The sequence below is a fragment of the Megascapheus bottae genome, chromosome 14, assembly GCF_031878675.1.
Source record: "Megascapheus bottae isolate mThoBot1 chromosome 14, mThoBot2.hap1, whole genome shotgun sequence".
In the NCBI taxonomy this organism is placed as follows: domain Eukaryota; kingdom Metazoa; phylum Chordata; class Mammalia; order Rodentia; family Geomyidae; genus Megascapheus; species Megascapheus bottae.
The window spans coordinates 17,063,409-17,084,042 of record NC_143522.1 but is presented as its reverse complement, the minus strand read 5'-3'; the positions used below and the strand labels follow the sequence as shown (position 1 = coordinate 17,084,042).

The following is a 20,634-nucleotide window of genomic DNA, read 5'->3' as shown; positions in this document are numbered from 1 at the left end:
TGAACAAGTGGACGAGTGGCCCGAGTGAATGTCACAATGAGAGTAAATGCCGCCCACAGAGTGAGCTTTAGAAGGTAAAAGGGAAATCATCATCCTGTAAAAAAGGCTGGCAACTGACACAGGGCCTGGAAAAGGAGAAAGGAGTGAGCAAGACTGCAGGCAAGAAAGAAAAGAAACACAGAAGATGGATTTTTGAGGGGAAGCAGAGAGGCAGAGGCAGAGGGAGAGAGAAGGGGGGTGGGGGAGAGAGGGGGAGGGAGAAGGAGGGAAGGAGAGAGAGAGAGAGAGAGACCATAAGCAGAGAAAAGAAGCTGTTTTCTGACGTGAGAAGACAGTCAGCTCAACACTTGCTCTAAAGTGTGAAATTTCAAAAATCTCCCTTGAAACAAGGAAGCAGTGAAGTAAGCATAGACTACCAAGAGATCAGCTAAATGCAGATAGAAAATGTAAGATACAAATGCAGGAAGTGTAACCCTTTCAAAGACAGAAAGAATGGAGGGCTGGAGATCAGGGCTACAAAACCTCTCAGGAGAAAAGTTAGGAGATGTCTCACCCATCTCCAGTACTGTTTCTTAAGCAAGACGTGAGTATCACTTGCCTAAGGGTTATTGCACATTTTTTCTTCTTATTTCTTTTCTTTTCTTTTCGTTGGTCTGGGCACTATCCCTTTTGCTCAAGGCTAGTGCTCTATCACCAGCATTGGCTTCTTATAGAATGTGTATTTCTTATCAAAATGTATCCATCCAAACTAAAACAATAAGCTGGATAAAATTCTTTAAATATAGAGCACATGGTTTATAGTGATTATTTCTCCTACAGGAAAGCAAAGAAAATTAAAATTTTACTTTTTGTTTTACGTGGTTCAAGGACTGGAGGAAAAAAAAAAAGGAAAGGCAGGCAAAAGCAAACAACAAAATCCAGAAGAAACAAGCAAAAACACCAGATGCTGGTGGCTCATGCTTGTAATCCTAGCAACTCAGGGGGCAGAGATCTGAAGACCACAGTTCAGAGACAGCCAGGACAGGAAAGTCCATAAGACTCTGACCTCCAGTTAACCATCAAAAAATGGTAGATCTTTGGTTCAAGTGACAGTGTGCAAATGTTAAGTAAGAAAGCTAAAGGACAATGCATGGGGTCTGAGTTAAAGCTCCAGTAATGGGGTGTGTATGTGCGTGTGCATATGTGTGTGTATATGCACACACACACACACACACACACACTCACATCACACCAAACCATCCAAACTTTAAATTGCAAACAAATAGTAATAATACTATGTTTTAAGAAAAATCTGTACAATGTACAGTACCAGATATATTATTTAGGGTATCTTTTCCTTTGGGATTGGCTATTTATCTGATAATATTAAAGCTTCCTAATCAGAAAATCTCCTTCTAGGAAGACTTCAAAGTAGAAGGAAACTGTACTTCTCTCTTATGAGTAAGTCCTACCAATGGGAAAAGAAGAGCATAGCCTTAAGTGAAGCAGTAAGCATCCTCTTTACCTTGCAGACAAACAACAAAGACACACATACAAAGGTTCGGTCACCGAGTCTTCCAGTTAGTGGCAACACTGGGCTTCAACCTAGATCTTGTAACTTCAGATACAGTATTCCCCTATCTTCAAAATTATGTTTCAAGAAGACCATTTGTCATAATGAAAAGTCTTACATTATTAATTCCCCTTTATCAACTCTCAACTAAAACTGAACATTTAGACAAGTACAATGTTGATGTCCAGCCTACAGTGTGATCACAAATTCACATATCAGTAATTCGGTTCTTTTTATCATCATTTTTTCTAGATTCTGAACTTTTTTCTTCTTCTGAGAAACATTAATTCTCAGTCAGATACATAATCAGAGAAATAGACTTGATCAAAAACCTAGCATTTGGCAAACCTTTAGTTCCCTAGTGTTTCTCAAACAATATGGGGAAACAGTTGAGAGAGATGAGGGAGTTTAAGGGGAAAGAGGAAGAAAAGGAGCACGCTACTGTTACGGAGTTTTCCAGAAACTGATTTAATTCCTTACATTCCTCGTTTCTGCATCCCACCTCAGTTATTCAGTAGACTTTAGATTATAGCACTTAGCTATGATTCTCATCATTGTTTATCTATTTTTTGCCAGTCCTGGGGCTTGAACTCAGGACCTGAGCACTGTCCTTGGGATTTCTAAAGGCTAGAGCTCTACCCCTTGAGTCACAGCACCACTCCTGTCTTTTTCTTGTATGTGGCACCAAGAAATTGAACCTGGGTCTTTGTGCATGCTAGGCAAACATTCTACCACTAGGCCAAACTCCCGACCCCGTGATTCTCATCTTTAGAGATGTTTTCCTACAACCTGATCAGAACCACACCAAGCTGAGAAACAACTAGAGGGCAATAATGAAGCCTAGAGGCATTTCACTTGCAAACTTAAGATGAGGCAATAGGTGGGTAAAGGTGTGCAAGCTAGGGATGTCAGGGCCAACTCCCATGTAACAACAACAAAAAGGTTAACAAGAGCCTGAGAAGTCTACACTAATCAAAGTTTTCCGTGACATCAGAGCCTTCTGAAAGAAAGCCTTAAGAATTCAGGAGAAACTGTCCATTTTAATGCTTAGATCCAGAGAATAATGGACAGCCTTGTACAGTGTGACTGGATAAACAGACATGATGTAAAGGTGACAGACTGAGGGAGGTAACTAGTAAAGCCTGTCTGTTCAGATTTTCCTCCACATTTCCAAATGGTATTTTCTTCATCTCAAATAAGGGGCAGGATCTCTCTGGGACAAAAAGTCTTAGGAACTACCATCACACATGCAGGTCAAGGACTTTTTTTAAAATGATTATCTAGGGGCCGGGAGTTTGGCCTAGTGGTTAAAGTGCTTGCCTAGCATGCATGAAGACCCAGGGTTCGATTCCTCGGTACCACATACATAGAAAAAAGCCGGGAAGTGGTGCTGAGGCTCAAGTGGTAGAGCTCTAGCCTTGAGAAAGTCCAAGGACAGGGCTCAGGCCCTGAGCTCAAGCCCAGGACTGGCCAAAAATAAATAAATAAATAAAATAAATTGATTATTTATTTATTTATTACCAGTTCTAGGGCTTGAACTCAAGGCCTGGGCACTGTCTTTGAGCTTTCTCAAGGGTAGCGCTCTACCACGTAAGCCACAGCACCACTTTCTGCCTTTTCTGTTTATGTGGTACTGAGGAATCAAACCTAGGGTTTGTGTATGCTAGGCAAGCACTCTACCACTAGACCACACTTTTATTTATTTATTTATTTATTTATTTTTATTTTATTTTGTGGGTCATGGGGCTTGAACTTGGACTGGGCGCTGTCCCTGAGCTCTTCAGCTCAAGGTTACTGCCCGACCCTTGAGCTAAGCCCCACTTCCTGTTTTCTAGAGGTTAACTAGAGATAAGAGTCTCAGGTCCTTTTGTGCCTAGGCTGGCTTTGAACCTTGATCTTCAGATATCAGCCTCCTGAGTCACTAGGATTATGGGTGCCCGGCTTTATATATATATATATATATATATATATATATATTGTTTGTTTGTTTGTTTGTTTTGTTTTCATGGCTCTCTCCTACACAGAAAGTTGGAGGAAGGCTTGAATAACATTTCTTGGTTTTATGGCTGTCTAGAGAGGTTCTAGTTTCTTCCACTTTGGGGAGACAGTGCTGGTTTCTATGCTTTCTTCAGGAGAGAAAAGAGGGTGGGAGACAGGGCAAGAGAGAGTCAGATGCTGCTTTTGAGGCCAGTAGTTTAAAATACTCAGCACCAGACTTCTGGTGATTATTTTCTGAGCACAAAGGGCCAAGCAAAATGAGAAAGCTTCATACTGCCTCATGGAGACTGATTATGGAGTAAGATACCTGAAAGGACGAGGGGTTATTCCAGCCTGCGTAATTGGAATTTTAAGAAATACAGCACAATAATATTATATTGCTGAAAATGGAACCGAATAAGAATATTAACCTAAAACCTAGCTCTCAGCCAGTTCCTAGCTTCTACTCCTGCTTCAATTTGTGTAACCTCTATGTATTCTAGGATTAACGGTTATTCTGATGATGTATGTTAACATACCATCATTTGGGAACAAAATTTTGGCTTTGGTACTGTGGAAGGCACCATGTTATAGTGGGAGAATTTTTTTTTTTTTTATGTGGGTCATAGGGCTTGAACTCAACCTGGTGCTGTTGCTGGGCTCTTCAGCTCAAGGCTATGGCCCTACCATTGAGCCAAGCTCCATTTCCCATTTTCTAGATGCTAATTGGAGATGAGTCTCAGGTCCTTTTTGTGCCAGGGCTGGCTTTGAACTTTGATCCTCAGATCTCAGCCTCCTGAGTAGGTAGAATTAGAGGCGTGAGCTACCATGCCTGGTTGTAAGAATTTTTGATTCAGAATTTTGTAGGATGAACATTGTATTTTAAAACTTATTTTTTAAATTCTTATATTTATTTAGTTAGTTTTGTAAGTTGTGGGGCTTGAACTCTGGCCTGAGCACTGTCCCTGAGTATTTCAGCCAAGGCTACCACCCCTACCCCTTGAGCCACTGTGCCACTTCCTGAACATTTTATTTTAGTAACTGAATGGCTAGAGAAAATACAGTTAGTACAGTTAGCCTCTTAGTTATTTAGAGGTTTGATTAATACAATGAAAGTAACAATCTCCTTTTCTTGGCTTTTTTTTTTGGAAAATTAAAGTATATAAGTTTAATACAGTATCCAAAATGTACCACACACTTCAGATGGATAGTATTTTTGTTATTTGTTATTAATATTTCATTAGTATGATTTGGAAGAATGTCCTCTAAAAACTCTCCACGCTAAAGGCCTACTCCTCCAAGTTGCACAATTGATGGATTCTTGGTCACTTCTTGTCCTCTTTGCTTAACTTGGTCTCACTCCATTTATGTTAATCCATTCTAATTATATGTAAAACTCCCATGACTGGGAAACAAATGCCAACTTTATAAGTCCTATTTTTTCCATTGTTATTTATTTTATCATAATGGTGCCATCAAACTTTACTAGTGTGAATGTAAGTGAACCAGTAAGTCTATACAGAGTACCTACCTGACTCCAGAGCCTGGTACAAGAGGCCGTAGAACTACTGTTTTCCCCTTAATTAGGAAACAGAAATATGACTTGGTAAGATTTCACAGTAGAGAAGCTAATAGCTACCTGTGGATTCAGGACTCCCATGAACTGTGCATAAATCAGACATTTCTTTTCCATGTATGTGGAGGGTGCATGTAGCCTGACTTCATGAGCCAGAAAGAAAGTACAAGTTTTTTTTTTGTTGTGGTTGTTTTTTTTTTTTTTTTTTTTTTTTTTTTAGCAGCAGTCTTGGGGCTTGTACTCAGGGCCTGAGCACTGTCCTTGGGCTTTCTCAAGGCTAGAGATCTACCACTTGAGCCACAGCACCACTTCTGGCTTTTTTTTTTTTTTTTTGCTAGTCGTGGGGCTTGAACTCAGGCTAAACTCTTGGCCCAGTTTCTGGCTTTTTTCTACATATGTGTTACTGAGGAATTGAACCTGGGTCTTTGTGCGTGCTAGGCAAGCACTCTACCACTAGACCAAATTCCCAGGGCACAAGTTTTGATTTATGACTCAGAAACCAGCTTCCATTCCATCCTGAGCCCCCGGATGGACTGTTGAGGATGAGCCATTGCTGCACTTTTCCTTGTACTTACATGTGAGTCATCTTACTCAAATTGAAGAAGGAATGTGAGTCCAGCTGCTGCAGAGTTGCATCTATAGATAAGTAGCTGAATGTCAAAAAAATAAAGTAGAAAGTTAGCATTTCAAAGTAGAAATATGCCTATACATATGTACATATGTGTGTATATAATATTTTTTCCAGCACTGGGGCTTGAACTCAGGGCCAGGGTGCTCTCCCTTAGTTTCTTCAACTCAAGGCTGGTGCTTGCTATCCTGAATCACACCTCTACTTCTGCTTTAAGCAGGTTCATGAGAGATAAGATCCACAGGCTGTCCTGTATGGGCTGGCTTTGATTTTTTGATTTACAGATCTTAGCCTCCTAAATAGGATCACAGGTTTGAGCTACCAGCTCCTGGATGGGGCTTGAACTCAGGGACTGGACACTGTCCCTGAACTTTTTTGCTCAAGCCTAGCAATCTACCACTTCCCACCACCACATCACTTTTGTCCTCTTGGTAATTTATTAGAGATAAAATGTCTCACAGACTTTCTTTCCTGAGCTGGCTTTGAATCATCATCCTCAGATCTCAGGCTCCTGAGTATCTAGGATTACAGGCATGAGTCACTATATGTGAACTTGGTGTATACTGTTTTTGATAAAACTTCTTTGTCTGGAGCTTCCTAGATCATGTAAAAAGCACCACCCACATCCATTCTCCCAGCTATGCTGAAATTGTTAATTTCCCAATAACTTATTTTCTTTTCCTCTTAGGGTCTCAACTGTCACTTCTTTCAGCTTTCTCCCAACTTCTTGATGAGGTTGAAATTCTCATGCTGCATCCTTGTAGCAACACAAACTCCTCCTTTTGCTAACTGTATTACCATGAACATTTCCAGTGGGTTGGATGATATTTGATTCATATTATCCTGTTAGAGTAGAAATTCTGTGTCTGCATTTCAACAAAATATTTGAGCCAGTTTTAGGATCAAATTCTTAGTGCATATAAAAAAAGAGAAAATAACTTTAAATATAAAAAAATAAATTCTGTGTCTGGTTTTCACTACTGAATCATCAGTGGTTTTTCTAGTTCATGGTATGTAGTACTATTTTTTTTTTTTGGCCAGTCCTGGGCTTCAGCTCAGGGCCTGAGCACTGTCCTTGGACTTTCTCAAGGCAAGAGCGCTACCATTTGAGCCTCAGCTTTTTTTTCTATGTACGTGGTACCAAGGAATCGAACCCAGGTCTTCATGCATGCTAGGCAAGCACTCTTACCACTAGGCAAACTCCCAGCCCTGTAGTACTATTTTAAAGTAGTGTATAGAGGAGTTAGCATTCAATAAATCAGTTTATACGTACAACACTTTTCATCAGTCTCCCTATCTCTCCCCAACCCCCTCTCCTCCATTTTCCTAGTTTTATAGAATATGTATTGGAACGTTATGACCACCTTCCCTCACTTCCTCTCTGCATTTGTTTACCTCTGGTCCCGGGCTCTCCCTTCCCACACCTTTCAAGAATCAGTTTGTTTCCTGGTGTTCATTTTGCTGGACTGTGAGATCATTTTTCTAAGGAATTACACCTTTTGAATTCTCTCCTGCAAATATCATACTCTGGTTAATATAATTGTGTATGCTTTCATACAAGCCCATGTTTGTTTACTTGCACATTTGTGAATTAGTTCTCTCTTCCCTAGAGAGAAAACACGTATTCTTTGTTTCCCAGGGCCTGACTTGTTTTAGTCAACATATTTTACACAGGTCCATTCATTTCTTTGTCAATGATGTTATATTATTCTAATGGATGAGTAAAAACTCCATTACGCACATATGACACATTTTCTTGATCCATTTGTCCATTAAGGGGCACCGGAACTGTTTTTATAGCTTGACAGTGATGAAAGTACAGAAATGTGTAGTAGATTCCTGGTAAACATGTTACGTGAATAAACAAAGGTAACACAAATGAAAGCATTAGAAAAGAGGATTAGAATGAATAAGAACCATTTAAAATGGAGATCGTAATAGAACAGAATTAGTAATGTCATTTCAAAGAGGAGGAAGATAAAAACAATTGTCTAGTGGAATATTACACAGAGTGATGATTACATATGCTCTTACGACCTCCCTCCTTGATTTTTGCATATGTGTGTGTGTGTGTGTGTGTGTGTGTGTGTGTGTGTGTGTGTGTACGAATGCACAGTTACCAGGGCCTCACTCTCTTACTTGGCTTCTTCGCCCAAGGAAGTTGCTCTACCATTTGTGTCATACCTTTACCTCCATTTTTTTGTTGGTTAATTGGAAATAAGTGTCTCATAGACTTTTCTGCATAGGGAGGCTTCACACCACAATTTTCAGATCTCAGCCCTCTGAATAGCTAGGATTGTAAGTATAAGCCACCACCATCAGACTTCTTGATTTTTTTTTTTTTTTTTTTTTTGGTTTTGGTCAGTTGTGGGGCTTGAATTCTGGGCCTGGCCACTGTCCCTCAGCTCTTCAGCTCAAGTTTAGCGCTCTACCACTTGTGCCACAGCGCCACTTTTGGTTTTCTGGTGTTTTTTTGATAAGCGTCTCACAGTCTTTCGTGGCCAGGCTGGCTTTGAACCACAATCCTTAGATCTTAGCCTCCTGAGTAGCTAAATGATAGGTTTGAGCCACCTGCACCCAGCTCCTTCTTGATTTTTAAATGAAGCTGAGAACTCACAATTTGTCTTGACCTTTGTATAAGCAAAAGATAATTCAAATTAATATTTTAAGTACTAGGAGAGGAAAAAGAAGAAACTCCTCAGGAATACAAAAACAATCATGTTTCAAACATTTACCTTATATTCCATCTTGTAATGAGAATGACTAAGTCAAATTCAATGATTATTTTCTATTAAGAGATGTCTATGACATTTGAGAAAATTAATGATTAACGGATGGTGTCCATCCATAGACAAAGCAAGATTCTCAATCCTGGACATACACTTCAACTACCTGGGGGCTTGTCAAGCACACGGATGTTTAAACACTGGATAATTAAATCAGCATTTATAAAGGATGAATCAAGCACTTTGATTCTTCAAATCCTTCCTGTGTGATAATGTGGAGATAAGGTCGAGAACCACCGTGAATTGAATCTGCCAGCAAAACGTTTTAATTGATATAGTGTTGATAAAAAGAATGTTAATCAGTCTGAGTTGTTGGTTTTTTTTTTAAATCATGGTTACTGTGAGTGTTCTAATGGCCTTGTGATTTTGTTTTGAATTATCTATACTCTAAACAAGCACCCTTTGGTTTATTAGATTTCCTAATCCTTTGGCTCTTTAGGGTTATAACATCATATAAATTGCTTTGATAACAAATATATCTCAACCATAAAGGAAATAATGGAACATATTTAAAAGGACCAATTTATTGTTTATAGACTGCATGGGGTTTACCATGGATAAAACAGCCATCAGAAGAGCAAGATTTTGGTCTGCCATTTTGCTTCAGTCAATTGCAGCAATCCCTTGCTCCAAATTTTCTGCTGAATTTCTTAGTTAAGATTTATAAAGGTCCAGGAGCTTGGCCTAGTGGTGGAGTGCTTGCCTAGCATGCACAAAAAACCTGGTTTGATTCCTAGGTACCATACACATAGAAAAAAGCTGGAAGTGGTGCTGTGGCTCAAGTGGTAGAGCTCTAGCCTTGAGAAGACCAAAGGACAGTTCTCAGGCCCTGAGTTCAAGCTCCAGGACTGGCAAAAAAAAAAGTCTAAGACTTTCATAAGGTTTCAGTAAGTCATTCAGCCTACATCATTAGACTGAAGTTCTAGTTTCTTTAATTTGGAGATACATCTATTAGACTGTTTTAGTTTGGTTGTGCAGAAAACAATTAGGTACCATTTATTCAGTGAGATTAAAATAGTGATTTCTATACACATTTAAAAAATGCACTGGGCACCAGTGGCTTTTGCCTATAATCCTATCTATTTAGGAAGCTGAGAACAGGAAGATCATTGGGCAGAAAAGTCCACAAGACTCCATCACAAAGGGGCATTCCCCTGCAATACTATATGATGGGAAGCCTGAAACAGTCTCAGAGTGGTTCAAGCATCTGCCAGACAGGAAGTAAGACCTATCTTCTATACAATCAGTGCAATTGAATGCTGGGGCACTGAAATTCTTGCTATGTGGGAGGGTGAGATTGGAAGGATTGCAGTTTGAGGCCAACAAGGGAGGAAAAGTACTCAAGACCCCTTCTTGACAGAGAGCTGAGCACAGTGGCATGTGTCTGCAATTCTAGCTATCACAAACATGGTAAACTAGGCATATACCCTGGCAAGAAGCAAGATCCTCTCTCCCCATAAGCTGTCATTTTTCTAGTAAGGATCTACTTGAATGTAATAGATTAAAATAGGGAGAAATAGAAAAGGAGAAATATTTTTCTGCTCCCTACTTTTTTTGAAAATGGGAACTTGCAGTTTTGATAACCAAATTGTCCAATGTCAGAATTACCTCTATTGGGGAATGACTGAACTGAAACAATAAGCATTCAATAGATGGTCACAAAATTGGATAAGTTTAGCCAGAAACTGAATTACATACATTACTGACAGAATCAGTTAAATGAAATAAAGAGCTGATTTGTTTTATATATGGATACAAAATGTGTTAAACTGTTCTACTTCCTTTTTCTCCTTATTCTGAAGGTGTAGCAATTCCGTCTTTCAGACTTAGAATTATTACTTTTGTTATCATTATGATTATTGTTGTTATTATTATTTGCCAATCCTGGGCCATGAACTCAGGGCCTGGGCACTGTCCCTGAGCTTCTTTTGCTCAAGGTTAGCATTCTGTCACTTGAGCCACAGAACCACGTCTGGCTTTTTCTGTTTATGTGGTACTGAGGAATCAAACCCAGGGCTTCGTGCATGTTAGGCAAGCACTCTACCAATAGGCAATATTACCAGTCCATGATTTATAATTACTTTAAGTCCTTTGATTTGTAAGCAAACATCTGAAACCATTTGCTACATTTTGACTGTATGGAAACATCATTTGCGTTTTGACAAAAAGTGAATTAGTTGGAAACCAGTAGAGACAGATAAGAGCTAGGCATATGAACCCTGTTTATGGGAGGGATTCCCAGCTAATGTTTTGTCACATTTTAAGATATACTAAAATGCATCAAGAATGATTACTCTGTCAAGACTAAGTGAGTTTAAATTTGCTTTAGGATTAAATCCTCTAGGAAGTGGACATTTGGCAAAATTAGGTGAACGTTGTGCTCATAGAATTTGCAAATACATTAAAATGTGGATGTCATTGACTTTTTCATGTACAACAATTATGATTTTCCTTGGAACAATACATTTAGAAAGTAATATATCACCATTACAAACTTTTCCTTGTATTAAAAAAATGACTTACATCCTGGAAATATTGGGAAGATTGGAAAATGCACGACTAGGAATCGTTTTCAGATGAGTCTCTATAAGCTTCCTATGAAAAGAAGTTACATAATTAGTCCTCACAAGTCATTGCTAATAATTCATCTTAATTGTAACAATCATATTATTAGAAGTATGACAATCCTCAAGCATACATTTTACCCTACATAATCAAGAACAATATTTGATGAAAAACAAATATATGATGTTTTCACCTAACATGTTAAGGATTAGAAGGAAACTTGTTCAGAAAATAAACCTTCAAATTTCATGTAGTAATCTGTAGTGCTCTCATTTCTTGTTCCTATGTATTTATTTATTTTCATGAATTATTGAAATAAGGAGGTCAGGTCTGTCTGCTGCCATCTTGGTCACATGGTTGAGGTAGGATCTGGCTTTTTTTTTTTTTTTTTTTTTTTTTTTTTTTGTGGGTCATGGGGCTTGTATACTGGGCCTGGGTGTTGTCCCTAAGCTCTTCAGCTCAAGGCTACCACCCTACCCTTGGGCCAAGTCCCACTTCCTGTTTTCTAGAGGTTAACTGGAGATAAGAGTCTCAGGTCCTTTTGTGCCCAGGCTGGCTTTGAACCTTGATCCTCATATCTCAACCTCCTGAGTAGGTAGGATTATAGGCGTGAGCCACAGTGCCCAGCTAGGATCTGGCATCTTGTCTTCAGGTGTGGGAAGGTGAAGCCACTTCCTGTCAGGTGAGGAGCTTGCCTGAATCCCTGGAGAGAGGGGGAAGCTCTTGGCTGATAGGTTCTTAGATTTGCCAGTCCAGTACTTGGGACTGGGAGTTTCCTGAGATCCTGCCCCCTGCCCTGGCCCTATTTAGGCCCAGATGAGCATAAGCACCATCATTCCATGTCTCGTGTTCTGTCTCCTGGCTGTTCTCTGGTCATCATGGAGTCCCACTCCAGCTCTTCATTGGAGCTAAATCGGCTTGCTGGTATTGTTTTTTTGTTCTTGCTTTCCTCTCTGGTGTGTTTCCTAATTGTGATTCGTTTATTTGCTAGCTGCTGGTCTTTGAGACTCCAGCGTGCAGTCACTGGTGCTCCAAGATTCAAACTCTCAAAATGTGGTTTCTCACCTTACAACATTATTAAGTTTTCACATTATCCTCTTTATTATAGCTCCTATTTCTCTAATTATCATCATTTCTCATGTTCTTGAGGTTGTTTAGAATTCTAATAAAGCATTTCAGAGCCTTAATGCCTTTGCTTGTTAAACACTCATTGTTTCTGTCATTCAAAAAAAGAAGAAAAAAAAGCTGGGCTTGGGAGTGTGGCCTAGGGGTAGAATGCTTGCCTAGCAGGCATGAAGACCTGGGTTTGATTCCTCAGTATTACATGCACAGAAAAAGCCAGAAGTTGCTCTGTGGCTCAATTGGCAGAGCATTAGCCTTGAGAAAAATTAAGGACAGTGCCCAGGGCCTGAGTTCAAGCCCCAGGACTGGCAAAATAATTTTTTTAAAAGCCACATGATAATAAAAACACAATCACTTTCCCTCTGGATAATGCTCTCAATTAACAAATAATAACTAAACCCATGCTTTCCCATTTTGAAAATAGTATAAGTGGGTGGACTATCTAAACCCATCAGTATCTGAAAGACCATTCTAAGTTCTACTCAGAGTCATTAAGACACTATCTAAAATCTATTTTTTGAGTGATGCTATTCAATTTATAAAATGGAAAAATCACAAAATGGAAATATATATATATTGCCAGTCCTGGAGCTTGAACTCAGGACCTGAGCACTGTCCTTGGGCTTTTTCTCAAGGCTAGTGCCCTTGCCACTTGAGCCACAGCACCACTTCCAGCTTTTCTATGTATGTGGTACCCAGGAATCAAACCTGGGTCTTTGTGCATTCTATGCAAGCAATCTACTACTAGGACAAAAATCCCAGCCCCAAAATGGAAAATATTTTTAAAGATGATTAAACTGATATTTATCCTTTCCTTATGTGATTTTTTTTAATGGAGCTTAAATTTGTCTTTATTTATTTCTTTTGCTGGTCATGGGACTTGAACTCAGGTCCTAGGAACAGTCTCTGAGTTTTACTTGATCAAGGCTAATGCTCCACAGTGAACCACAGTTCTATTTCAGGCTTATTCTGATTAATTGGAGATAAAAGTCTTATAGACTTTCCTGACTAGGCTGGCTTCAAACTGTCATCCTCAGATTTAAGTCTCCTGAGTAGTTAGAATTCCAGGTATGAGCCACCAGTGGCATTCAGCTTACATTTGTCTTAATCCATTGGGAAAGGCAAGAAAAAATATTAATGACCAAACTATTTTATATTCTATCACAATTCAAGTAAAATTTACTTTTAATAAAAACTTGCTTTCTATGAGAACAACCACAGTGAACTTCATTTATTTATTTTTTTGCTGGTCCTGGACTTGAGCTCAGGGCCTGAGCACTGTCCTTGGACTTTCTTAAGCCTAGAGCTCTACCACTTGAGCCTCAGCACCACTTCTGGCTCCTGAGTCTTCATGCATGCTAGGCCCCAAGAAATGTTTAAAGAACATGTATTTTTTTTCATATATTTTTATTGTAATTAATAGAAGGGTTACATTATATTCACCAGATAGAAGGTGCATTATTTCACATACATTGATACCCTTTCTCATGTCTTGGTCCCCATTTCCCTCCCCCCCACCCGCACCCCTCATCTTGTTTTCCCCCTTTCCTATCCAATTTCAAATAACCAAATACAAATATATCCAATATATCAGATAACAAAGTGAGATACTGTAACAATATGAGATAACCAAGGGACAGCAAAAGAGATGAGAGATAACATAGTACATTAAAGACAACAATCACTCATTATATGGCTTTTGTTTCTATATCCTAGAGGTCCTTTGATTTAGCGTCATACTATATGGCCTTATGTATCTAGGTTTTGCTCTATTGCAAATCTCTGCTAGGAGAGCCCAAGGTTTCTACTGATTATGACAAATAAGGGAAACCATTGAACCTATGTTCCTTTGAGTCTGGCTTACTTCACTTAATACGATTTTTTCTAAGTCTTTCCATTTCCTTACAAATGGGGCGATGGTGTTCTTTCTGACAGCAGCATAGAATTCCATTGTGTACAAATACCACATCTTGTTGATCCACTCATCAACTGAGGGACATCTGGGTTGGTTCCATATCTTTGCTATGGTAAATAGTGCTGCAATGAACATCATTGTGCTAGTGGATTTAGTATGTCCTTGTTTCTGGACGATTGGGTAAATGCATAGTAGTGGAATTGCTGGGTCATAGGGGAGTTCTATGTTTAGTCTTTTGAGGAACAGCCATACTGCTTTCCATAGTGGTTGAACGAGTTTGCACTCCCACCAACAGTGTAGCAGTGATCCCTCCTGGCCACATTCCCTCCAGCATCTGTTGTTATTAGATTTCTTGATCCTGGCCATTCTAACTGGAGTGAGGTGGATTCTTAGAGTTGTTTTGATTTGCATTTCTTTTATCACCAGAGATGTTGAGCATTTCTTCATGTGTCTATAGGCCATTTTCATTTCTTCTTCAGAGAAGACTCTAAGTCTTTGGCCCATCTTTTAATGGGATGGTTGTTTCTTTGGAGATTAGTTTTGGAATGAAGGAACATCTATTTTGATGTGATTTTCTCTTCAGGTATGATAATGAACTTGACCAAAAACAAATGTCATTTTTTTTCTTGATATTAAGTGAAGGATCAGTTTTCTCTGGTCTTTCAGCCAAGAAACAAAGGGGGGTGGCGGGGTCGGGGGAAGGAACAGAGTTTGTTCTGTTTATGCATCAGAGAGAAAGCAATTGAAAGGCCCTGTAAAATGATTTCTTTCTTTTCCTTCTCAAGGGCTCTTGAGGGTTCACACTAGAATGTCAGTAACCTTGTTTTTACGAAGATTGTATCAGCCACCCTCAACTGTTCTCTGTTCTCCAATAAATATGCTCCAGTACTTGTGAGTACTAAGTTTCTAGGACCTTAAACATTAAGAATCTGCTGTCTCTGACAATGCAAGGACTCACACTGAACCAAATTTCATTTCTACAGCAGGCACCCCCAACCATAGTGTCCAAAGTGCAGTGTTCAGTCATGACAAAATAGAAAATGATTTTGAAGCAGTTCTAGTGAATTATTTTTATAAAACCAAGTCCTAGAAATTCCAGACCATGTTGGGCAGTCTCAGTAAACTACGTAACAGACAATGGGCAAGGAGGCAGAGACTCTGAGTGTGTTTTAATAAGAAAGGTCAAGTTAGTATTTCACTGTCATTTCTTTTGAAAACTATCAAACATTTGAATCAACTGCACAAGGTTACCAAGTGACCCAGTAGAAGAACAGTTTTCCAGTTGAAGAGTGTGACTTATACTCATTCTTACCACTTAGTCTAAAAGATTTGTAATTAAAAATTTCCTTATTAGCATATACTAATTGTATTAAAGAGTTTTATTGTGATATTTTCATACATGCATATAATGTGTTTGGCTAAAATTCACTTTCTTCGTACCTTTCTTTCCTACTGCATCCTCTGTAAGTTTATAGTGAATTTATGTGATTTGTAGAGAAGAAAATTTTTATTTTCACAAAGGAAATTAAAATTATTTGTGGTTTCTCCATATTCATGCATTTTGGTACTGAGGCTTGAACTCAGGGGCCTCTTGCTTCCTTAACTTTTCTTATTCATGGCTTGTGCTTTATGACTTGAACTACACCTCCAGCTTAAGTTTATGTTAGTTAATTGGACATGAAATCTTCCAGATGTTTCAACCTAGACTCACTTTGAACTGAAATTCACCAGATCTCAGCCTCCCAAATAATTAGGATTTTAATCTTGATGTCAGCTCATCAATACATTTTAAAATCAAAATCAAGTCACAAATACTTTTACTTTCTTCTTAATCATTGTCAAAAGTAGTAGGTCATATTTATTCAATGTTTTTCTATGTCTCTGGCTTTGTGCTAGTAGTGTTATGTGTATTTTCTTATTTCATTTTTACAATGATACTAGGAAATAGGTATTATGGTATGGTGACCTCTTAACATCTGGAGAAATAATGAGACCTTGAATAGAGTTTGTCAAATAAATATTTATCACAATCTCTCTGGTCTCAAAGACCAGGCCCTTTACTACCATCCCAAAATTCAAACACTTAATGACTTGACAGAGTTGGTGTACTCACTGAGTGAGTATCTGATTTTTTTTCAAAGTGTAACAGTTAATATTTCTAGGAAGTCTGAAAGAATTAAAAAAAGAAATATGTATTTTCAATATTTATCTTCCAATGAAATGAAAGTAATGTCCTCTCTATCCATATGACTATCTTTTCTGCATCACTCTTGACTGGTGTTTATGACATGAGTATCAAAAATCATTAATTTCTTCAGAGATCTCAAAGTATCGTATTACATAACAAACCAGATGGATCCCACTTTAAGTGCTTGGTATTTGACCATTGCTTTAAAAAGAACTACTGGTAACTCTATATGTTTCAACCAGATAAAAACACTGGGAAGGCTTATATATATGCACTCTGTATCTATTCCTGTAGGAGAATAAAGGAAGTTGTTTTGAATTTAAGTAGATTTCTAAAAGGCTTACTTAGCTAAAATGATTTGGGCACTTACTAAATTACTTCGCTGAATTATTGTGTAGGCTATCTTGAAATATAATTAATGTCTATTTCAAATATCCACACCCTTGAGTCATTTTGTATAGAATTGACAGGAAGGAAAATAATTCTGGTAGGTAATTGCTTATGCCTCAAAGAAAAATAGATGCTTATTAAAAATTGAAACGATACAGAAATTGTGCTATATATATTTATATATATACAATGGAATTCTACATAGCCAACAGACAAGATAAAATAATGGCATTTGCAGGGAAGTAGATGAATCTAGAGCAAATCATGTTGAGTGAGACAAGTCTAGGAACAAAAGGCACATGGTATCCTTAATATGTGGCTATTAGGTCCAAACAGTATAAGAGCAAGGACTCAATAGTTGCATACCCAATGCTATGGACATGGTACTGGAAATATAAACACAACTACATAGACATAAACATTTATGACTCTATAGACATCATGTTTTATTACATAGATTTTTATGTATCTACGACATACAAACCCTCAGCCTAATTTTGATTATGTTCTAAAATCTAAGTGCCAGTGATTATATACAGAGATTCCCTTCTTGAATACTTGTTTGTTAAACACATCATGATGAAATATGAAATCAATGTTAACAAATTCTTTATAAAAAATTTAAATGAATGAAGTGGTAAGATTTTTTCATTGTTAATGTTATATGTTCTAGGAATCCAACTCTGAGTTTGACATCATATTTTGGGTTTATGGGTACCATGAAGTTTCTGTGACTCAGTAAACAATATTTGTTTCATAAGTGAAATTGAGCTTAATTATGTTACAAAATGTTCTCAACTAATTATACTATATCTATCCAATCCAGATTGAAACTTAACTTTTCTCCAGTTTTTCTTATCTTAGGAAATATCTCTAGGAGTTATTCAAGCCAAAAATGTGGCAGATATTTCTAATACAGTAATAATGTCTTTTGCTGTGTTGTTTTGTTTTGAGACAGGCCCTTACTATATAACCCAGAATAGTCTTGAACTCGCAATCAATTCTCTTGTCTCTGCTGCCTGAGTGCTGGGATTATAGATGTGAACCACCACATTTGGCCACTAAATAATGCTTTCGAATGTATGAAATAAAATACATAGGATAATAAAGAAAGGCAAATATGTTAAAATATAGTTAGAAAAAATAGTGACAACAATCTATGATCAGAACTATTACGATTTATGTATTAATGGCTAAAATACCTAAGAAGTTATGTAATAAATCCAATTCTGTGATATCTGTAATAATAACGGAATAGGAAACTATCTGCAATTCCTATCAGCAAGCATTTACAAATATTCCAAAAAGAATTGGCGAGTTACCCAGATTCATCATTAAAAGAGGTGCTAGATTTCATTTAGATGCCTGAAAAAAATCAAGACGTAAATTCTTTTCCTCATCCAAGTTCATGAACTTGTTATGGAATGCTGAAAATCTAAGTTAAAGGATCACAGCTAATATGCCAAAGAGAAAAGGCAAAAGCCAGACGCTTGAGGTGGCAGGAGGGTGAAAAGGTAGTCCTTGATGAGGGACAGGTTGTAAGCTTTTAGTCCCTAGAGCGGCTTCTTCGTTTCATCATCTGCTAGTGATTGAATGAAATAGTGTAGACACCTACCACTGCTTGGATAGCAAGTACTCTATGCTATGAACTGGAAATTACAGAGCCTCTCAGAGTGCTTTGCTTTTGCTAGTACTGGCTCTAAAATACATTTTCAGTGAAGCTATGAAGGTGGAGATTAGGCTCTCAGGGAGCAGGGTTATCAGACTTAGGCATTCTTTTCTTTTCTTTTTCTCTCATATTTCATATACTTGACTCCTTCCCTTTTCCTAATCTCCAAACCCAAGTTTACTCGATTGCATGTGCTACAGTGTCTTTCCAGCCTCACTACCAACCAGGGTATTATTGTATCTCTCCACTAGGTCATCATGTGAGCCACACACATTCACTCTGGCCAGATAGCCTTCAAAACATTTCTCACCTTCAATCTAGAACTGGCAGCTGGCTTCCTTTTCAAACCACCTGTCTCCAGATTGTAAATGGTTGATTTTCCCTTACGGGATAGTCCAACTCCTTAACCTGACATGTTACTTGTGAAAGGATGTGTCTTCTACCCTCTTCTACACCTCCAGGACCACTTATATAGGTGAATGACACTGTTAGGGCTGAATAGGGCATTTCTTGTACAACCCTCCATGACCCTCTGCCCTCTCCCCATTTTTCTCCTTTCTCCCTCTATAGTCATATTATAGGACTTTTCTCTGTTTGAAATGTATTTCATGGAACTTTTTTTTTCATACCACCTGCAACTCTTTTTTTTTTTTTTTTTGGTGGGTCGTGGGGCTTGAACTCTGAGCCTGGGCACTGTCTCTGTGCTCTTCAGCTCAAGGCAACCACCCTACCCTTTGAGCCACAGCTCCACTTCCCATTTTCTAGAGGTTAATTGGAGATCAGAATCTCAGGTCCTTTTGTGCCTGTGCTGGCTTTGAACCTTGATCCTCAGATCTCAGCCTCCTGAGTAGCTAGGGTTACAGGTGTGAGCCACTGCCCCCCGGCTCACCTGCAATACTTTTAATGGATTATCTTCCCACAAGAGATCAAATGCCACTTTTGTGTAAGACAGCGTAATTTCCTAGTACAAGCCTGGCATCTACTGCATCAGGTAATCACAGTTGGGGATATTCATTCATTCAACATGATTTTATTAAATACTCTTTATGCAGTTGCCTAAGCTAGACACACACACACACACACACACACACACACACACACACACACACACACACACTTAATAAGACTTTCTGTGTTTTAGAATTGGTGATTGGTTTGCAATTAAACCATCCACTCATTTTTCTTTCTTTCTTTCTTTCTTTCTTTCTTTCTCTCTCTCTCTCTCTCTCTCTCTCTCTCTGTCTCTCTCTCTCCCTCCCTCCCTCCCTCCCTCCCTCCCTCCCTCCCTCCCTCCCTCCCTCCCTCCTTCCTTCCTTCCTTCCTTCCTTCCTTCCTTCCTTCCTTCCTTCCTTCCTTCCTTCCTTCCTTCCTTCCTTCCCCAGTCGTGGGGCTTGAACTCAGGGCCTGAGCACTGTCCTTGGACTTTTCTCAAGGCTAGTGCTCCACCACTTGAGCCACAGCACCACTTCCAGCATTTTTCTATGTATGTGGTACCTAGGAATCAAACCCAGGTCTTCATGCATGCTAGGCAAGTGTTCTACCACTAGGTCAAACTCCTGGCCCCACCATCCACACTTTCATTTGTGTTCAATCTTGTTTCTGTCTTGACACTGGAGTAACACTAGCATTTCTTTGCAGAGGGCCCACTTGTATATGGTATAACGATGAAAAGTATAATCCTGTTTTTGGCTCAGAAAATGTGTTCATTTTGTTATTCTCTGTTCATTTAAGGATGTTATGTGTTTTTTACTTTTAATTTCTTCTGCCCCACAAACAACATCTTGTTTCTTATGAAATATATTTTGTTGTACCTCTAGCATTTGGACTTTTGTCTTCACAAGTGTAATTTTAAAAAATACATAGTTTTATTGTCCAGGTGATATAGAGAGAGGTTACAGTTACATATGTAAGGTAATGAGTACATTTCTTGTCAACCATTGTTACGCCCCCCCATAATTTGCTTTTGTTACTAAGTTGTTTTACAAGAGAACTATTTTCTAATCCTTGTTCAATTCTGTGTTGGAGTCTAACATTTTTTTTTTGTAATTGCTCTTCTGAGATTTTGAATGTATTTTTCCATATTGTAGTCAAATTCTCAGGATAGAATACCAAAGCCTGTCTTATTTGGCTTTTGAGGAAAATAAAAAGGAAGCCTGGCCATTGTGACAGCAGGAAAGAATATGAAGGATATTATGTTACATGAAATAAATGAAGCAAAGAACGTCAAATACTTTATTATCTTAGTTAGATGTGGAATCTAAGAGTA

At 38.4% G+C, this 20,634-nt stretch overlaps 1 protein-coding gene across 1 annotated transcript in view; it reads right to left on the bottom strand.

The window, feature by feature from the left end:
• Positions 1-20,634, bottom strand: part of Tshr (thyroid stimulating hormone receptor) — an 89,518-nt gene that overhangs the window by 32,132 nt on the left and 36,752 nt on the right. The window contains exons 2-3 of the mRNA XM_090344653.1: positions 11,043-11,114; positions 5,681-5,755 (exon numbers count right to left, since the gene is read on the bottom strand). Coding sequence (XP_090200779.1) covers positions 5,681-5,755; positions 11,043-11,114 — 147 coding nt within the window. The remainder of the gene's footprint in view (positions 1-5,680; positions 5,756-11,042; positions 11,115-20,634) is intronic.